The 6,292-nt window shown below is 38.1% G+C and overlaps 1 protein-coding gene across 1 annotated transcript; it reads right to left on the reverse strand.

Moving 5' to 3' along the window:
• Positions 1–1,125: 1,125 nt before the first annotated feature.
• On the reverse strand, positions 1,126–5,947 carry LOC131614046 (uncharacterized). Its single transcript, XM_058885675.1, has 5 exons — positions 5,812–5,947; positions 5,314–5,749; positions 2,835–3,168; positions 2,415–2,654; positions 1,126–2,250 (listed from the first exon to the last, which is right to left on the reverse strand). Exons 1-5 carry the CDS (start codon positions 5,945–5,947, stop codon positions 1,126–1,128), a joined length of 2,271 nt encoding a protein of 756 aa, XP_058741658.1.
• Positions 5,948–6,292: the final 345 nt, after the last annotated feature.

Genomic DNA, 6,292 nt, shown 5'->3' on the forward strand with positions numbered 1-6,292 from the left:
AAGAAGAAGTAGAAGAAAACAAGAAATTAGTTTCATTAAATCTAACCTTGTTACGAGCTGTCCAAATCGAGTTGAAAGTAAAAATAAATGCCACTGTAGTTATAATCTTACATTGCTCTGTACCGTCTTTGTCAAGAATCCTCCAAATGTCCTCCCAACCAAGAATAGATGATGAAATTCCTAGCATGTTCACCAACCAAGCCCAAAGCTTCAAAACATAACCGCACTAAACAAATAAATGAGTTTCGGTCTCTTTCGCTATACCGCAAAGATCACACTTAGATGGAAAAGAAAATATCTTCTCTTCCAATCCTCATCAGTAGGAAGCCCGTGATGCAAAAGGTTCCAAATTAAGGCAAATTTAGAGGGAGGAATCCACCTATTCCATATAATTTTCCAGCAATCCTTATGAATACCAATTTTGTGCTTAAAGTCATACGCATACTATACCGAGATTTCCTCATCAGTAGAAAACTTCCATCATCTTTTATCTGGACGCAAATCAAAGGGGATGTGACAATTAGAAATACGCACATGCAGTGAAATAGGGAGAACAATAGAAGCCAATTCGAAATTCCAAGCGCCGTTCTCCATAATATCTCTCACATTTTGATCAATGATAATAACCGACGATTCTGCCTCCTTGCAAAGAGGAGCACCGCACCAACTATCTTACCACAAGCTAATGGATTTGCCGTTACCGAGACACCAGAAGAAATTATCCAGCACACAATTAATTTTGAGCTTGGCACTAGAACAGAGAGATGAGAAGAAATGGGAAGTAGAGATACGATTCTGCCGAAAAGCTCTAGCCCGGAGCAGAACAGCCCAGCACTTAGTTGAAGTTAGAATCTCCCAAGCAAGCTTCAAATTAGTAGTTGCGTTCAAATGAAACAGAGACCGGAGACCCAAACCCCCTTCTATGACCGGAAGGCAAGAATCACGCCAAGCTACCGTAATGACCTTACTCTTAAAGATAGAGCCACTCCAAATGAAATTCTTCAACGCCCTTTCCAAATTCCTAAGAAGGGAAACAGTCCAATTATATACCGCCATACTATGCATGAACATCCCTTGTATAGAAGATTTCACTAGCTCAACGTAACCCGCGAAAGAAAGAAAAGATCATTTCCATGAGGCAAGCTTAGAAAGAACCTTGTCCACAATAGGCTGGAGAAAAACCTTTTTGGGCTTACCCTTGAAGATAGGTAACCCGAGATACATCATCGGAGACGATCCTATGACGAAGATGGTTAAGGAAGCCAAAATATTAAGACGAGAATGCGCCATAGCACCCCCATAAATGGAAGACTTCTTACAATTAACCATTTGACCATAAATGTCTTCATAAGCTTTGAAAGTAGAAAACAAAGTTTTGATGTTGGATATGCTAACTTTGCAAAATATAAGAACATCGTCGGCGTACATAATATAAGAAGGAACCATGACCTTCTTAGGACCAACAATATTGCCAAGCAAATTATTGTCCACTAATTGAAGAATCTTTCTACTGAGCACTTCTTCCGCAAGACAAAAAAGTAACGGCGATAGTGGGTCACCTTGCCGCACACCATTATTGCAAGAAAAGAACCCCTGCAAAACCACGTTAATGTTAATAGATATAAAAGCATAATGTAGAATGGATTTAATCCACAAACAGAACTTTTGATTGAAACGAAACTTTTGCAGCACCGCCATAAGGAAATTCCAAATGAGAGTGTCAAAAGCTTTCCTAATACCGACTTTGATAGCTATATTACCACACCAACTTTTAGAATCCAGCATATTGAAAGCTTCAGAAGCAACGTCAATACAATCGTGTATGTGTCTTCCTTGGATGAAACCACGTTGTTCTTTGGAAATGAGATACGGCATGATAGGAGAGATCCTATCCGCAAGAATCTTGGAAATTAACTTGAACTTAAAATTAGAGATAGTAATAGGACGAAAAAGATCTAAACAATCATCTCCCTTAACCTTCGGAATGAGCACTAAAGCATTAGAATTGAAACCCGGAAGGATCCATCCTGATTGAAAGAACTCCAAGACAACATTGGCGACATCCTCCTTGATTATATCCCAGTAAGATTGGTAGAAAATTGCCCCAAAACCATCAGGGCCAGGAGCGCTATCCTTGTTTATGGAAAACACGACAACGACAACTTCCTCCATAGAAGGAAGATTAGTGAGAGTGTTGTTCATGGACTCATCTACCAGCGACGGAATGGTTTCCTCCACCAACGAGTAATCCTGCGAAAAAGAAGAGTTAGTTGAAAAAAGAGATTTGTAATACTTTACAGTGAAATTCGCAATCTCGCTTGGGTTCGTAACCACTATATTCTCATGATTCAGTAAAGATATGGGCTTCAGTTTATGTTTGATATTTGACAGCCGATGGAAAAAAGTCATGTTACGGTCACCCTCCACATGCCATCTAATTTGAGACTTCTCTTTCCAAAAAATTCTTCCACGTTAAGAGCAGCTAGGAGATCCGATTGGGCCTTAACTTCCTGTTTCATAAGGTTTTCATCAATAATAGTGACCTCACTTATCCTTTGCTGAAGTTTACTAAGAGCTGCCTCAGCATGAGAAGCTGCAGCCGATACATTTCCAAAAACGTTGTTATTCCAACTTCTCAAATCCTTTTTCAAAAGCTACAACTTTTTAGTAAGAATAAACATTTTGCAGCCAACAATCTTTTGCTTCCACACCTCTTTGATGACATTGCTACAATCTTTGTGAAGAGTCCAAGCTTTGAGAAATTTAAATTGAGACGCAACTCTGGCCTGCGTAGTATGCATTTCCAGCAGGAGCGGGAAATGATCAGAATAGACTTTCGAAAGGGTGGAGACAGAAATTTGGCTGCAGCTATCAATCCAAATTTGGTTCCCAACACACCTATCAAGCCGCCTCTCCACTCTAAAAGGAAAATCCCGCTTGTTAGACCAAGTATATCTAGCACCAATAGTAGGAATATGAATAAGATCATTTGAATTGGTCCATAAATTGAAATCTTTCATGGGAACTTGAGTAGGACATAAACGACCACGATGTTCATGAGCCCCTATAATGGCGTTAAAGTCTCCAAAGAAAAACCAAGGGAGATTAAAAGAGCATTGGAGAACATTGAGGTATGATCTCGATTTTACGTGTCTATAATTCTGATAACTGCAAGTGCACAGTTGTGTCGTGTAGTTTTAAAAGATATCGAATCCACAGGGACTATGAATCGATCTACCGTTATCTAAGGTTACTATGTAAAGCTAAGGCTAATAATGCTCTGGTTGTTTCTAACGGGAAAATTAAAATATTAATTCTAGGGATATAATAATAAACGGATATCAGTATGTATTTCGTCTAACTTAGGTGATCCGAAGGTCCATTGGCTATGGTTCTTATTTAATTAAAAATCTCTATTAACATTGTTGTTTAAAAGTCCTCCTCTCAAACTCTCGCTATGTTGATTTAGACTACTATCCTAACTCGTAATGTACGCTCTCGCCATCCCATTAGATTTAGAAAAGCTTTTTGAAAACATCATATTTAATAAAATGCTCACTTCATGAAGACGTTACCTACTTAAATCTCCTAGTCTCAAACTCTCGCTCTGTTGACTTGGATCATGCTAGTATTCCCTAACGTACGCTCTTGCTATCCCACATCGGGTTTAAAAACACTTTTTGAAAATAAATAAATTCTAATTAGTTTTGATACGCTTTCGCCATTCTTAAAACTAATGTTCTATGTCTACTATCCAGTTAAAGATATCAAACTCTCACTCTATTGATTTTAACCTTTATTAGTCCTAAAGTCTCAAACTCTCGCTCTATTGATTTTAGAACTTTAGCAAATTAGATTAGACATAAAACCAAAAACAAGCGATGTTTAATAAAACATATTTAAGCCAACTTATTTCGGATCTCTACGGTTAACTTACTCTACATACCGATATCTCAATTAAATTAGCTAGACATATTGATACAGTTAAACATGCATAAATTGGTTCGGTTCATAATAATAGGCATATTAGCAGGCATACAATATATCATGCAATAATAATTAAAGCAGTAAATAGAAACCTAAATAATAAAATCTGAATTAATTAAACTAGGAATCTTCGAGTACTTGGACTTCCACCACAGATCGGTTGGATCGTTCGTCAGAAAATTATTCGACGTAAAAAAAAAAGTAAAGAAAGGAATAAAAACTAAATCTAACGTAAGGTTAGATCTATTAAAATTTCACAACAATTTCCGGTGTAGAAATTGTTGTGAGAAAAGAATACTGAGAATTAAATTGCGAAGAAATTAATGCGATCAGAAAATAAAATTGGCAGAATTTCTTTGAAGAAATTCGGACCCTTTTCAAGTACTTTGGCTTTGGTATTTATAGGAGTAGGTTTGCAAAGTACTTTCCACTTTCCCCTTTTCACGGTCCTTCTTTTTCTCCTTAAAATGTGCATTCACGTGACCAGAAAAAGAGACGTTGGTTGAAAAGTGGCTTGAGACGTGCGTCTCAAGTGCCTACAATATAGGAGACGAGCATCTCCTTTTGAGTGGGTCACGTTACCTGGCAAGGGGAGTGGGAGATGGGCGTCTCCACTTTTTACTTGGCCTTCTTTCATACTTCAGGCCCAAGACGGGTGTCTTCTCCTCCTTGGGTGGGCCATGTGCTCACCCTTTTGGGCTGGGTCAGCTGCTCTTTGTACCTTCTATTTGCTTTAGCACATCTCCTTTCTTTTCTTGAATAAATATGGATCGATTTTGCTCTATTTCTTCTTCTTTTCACAAATATGCTCGCACAAACTCATTTCTTGAAACAAAGGGAAATACCCGCATAATACCATAATAAAACAATATAATTAAATGAAAATGCTAATAATATTTATGGAATTTAAGCTAAATATATGATATAAATTCGTGTTATCAAGGTCCTGCCACATCTTCCTACGGTTAACCAAGTTAGTCGAGGCATAAATAGCAGCACAAACAAACATCTATCTATCAAGCTCAAAAGAGAAAGCAACAAATTGGTCAGAAGCAGCTATAAAATAAGGAAAATATCATCAAGACACGAACACCATAAAGATGGTTGATCTTTTTTATTGGAAGCAAAAGGCTTGTAACCAATTCTAGAAAACCAATTATTTGGAAGTTTATTAAAATCCAGCTTTGGTTCAGCTATAAAAATAAATTCAGGATTATGAGTCTTAATTAATCTCTTCAAGGCTAATCTGGAAGGAGTATTAGCCACACCTCTAATGTTCCAGTAGAGGCTCTTCATAATAATGTCAACTTAAGGCCTGCTTGGGACCTCGTAGTATGCTTCTTTTTCTTAATCACATTCTTCTTGCTGAGTTTAATAACCATTGTTGTAAAAGGGCCCTCATTATCATTATCATTTCCAGCAGTCTCTAGATTTACCCAAGCCTTATTTAGAAACTTAGCATTATCCCCTTCAGTCTGAATTAAATTCATAACCTGAGTAGCCTCAACACAGGTTAAATCCAACTCATCAGAATCCACCGGCGCTTGCGAGATGAAATTATCAGCATTTGGGGGAATTGGAACTAGGACAAGAGCTTCCACCCTTTCAAGAATGGGACCAACGAAATCAACCTGGGGCGAATTATTAGAAACAGTATTCTCTATGTCATCACCATTTCCAGCATCTTGATCTTTGCTACTGTCCGCAACCTCTTGCGTTAATTCCCCAACAGTCTCAAGTATAGCCTTTGGTTTCGAGTTAGCTTTAGGAAGAAATACAAGTTTGGTTTTTTCTGGGGATGAGAATCGTTTTTCAGAAGCTTACACTCCTTCACCTCATGCCCTGTCTTCTTGCAGTGCGAACAAAAGACCGATATGTTTTCATACTCAATATCAGCAAAGAAAGCAAAGCCTTCCCTTTCCACCAATACATTATAGTTGAGAGGTTGAGATAGATCCATTTCAATAAACATGCGTACAAAATGCTCGAAGGTTCTATCAAACCTTGACTTCGAGGAAGTCGCATCTATACAAAATGGGATTGCCAACGCAGCTAGCAATAGCAAAGAGAATATGGGGTCTCCAGTATTCTTGCGCTAGACCGAGGAAACAGACCCAAAATTGAGCAGGGGAGTTATGTTGCGTAGACGGATTGAAATCCTTGGTCCAGGCGAAGAGCTTCAAAAAGCCAAGATTCAAATTGATGGAACCAGAAGCACGAACTCTTCTCATATCTTCCGCATTCGAGAAATTAAATTCAGAGATGCCTTTTCCAAGAGATAATAGTCCCCAATTTTTGACATCCG

The sequence above is a fragment of the Vicia villosa genome, linkage group LG6, assembly GCF_029867415.1.
Source record: "Vicia villosa cultivar HV-30 ecotype Madison, WI linkage group LG6, Vvil1.0, whole genome shotgun sequence".
In the NCBI taxonomy this organism is placed as follows: Eukaryota; Viridiplantae; Streptophyta; class Magnoliopsida; order Fabales; family Fabaceae; genus Vicia; species Vicia villosa.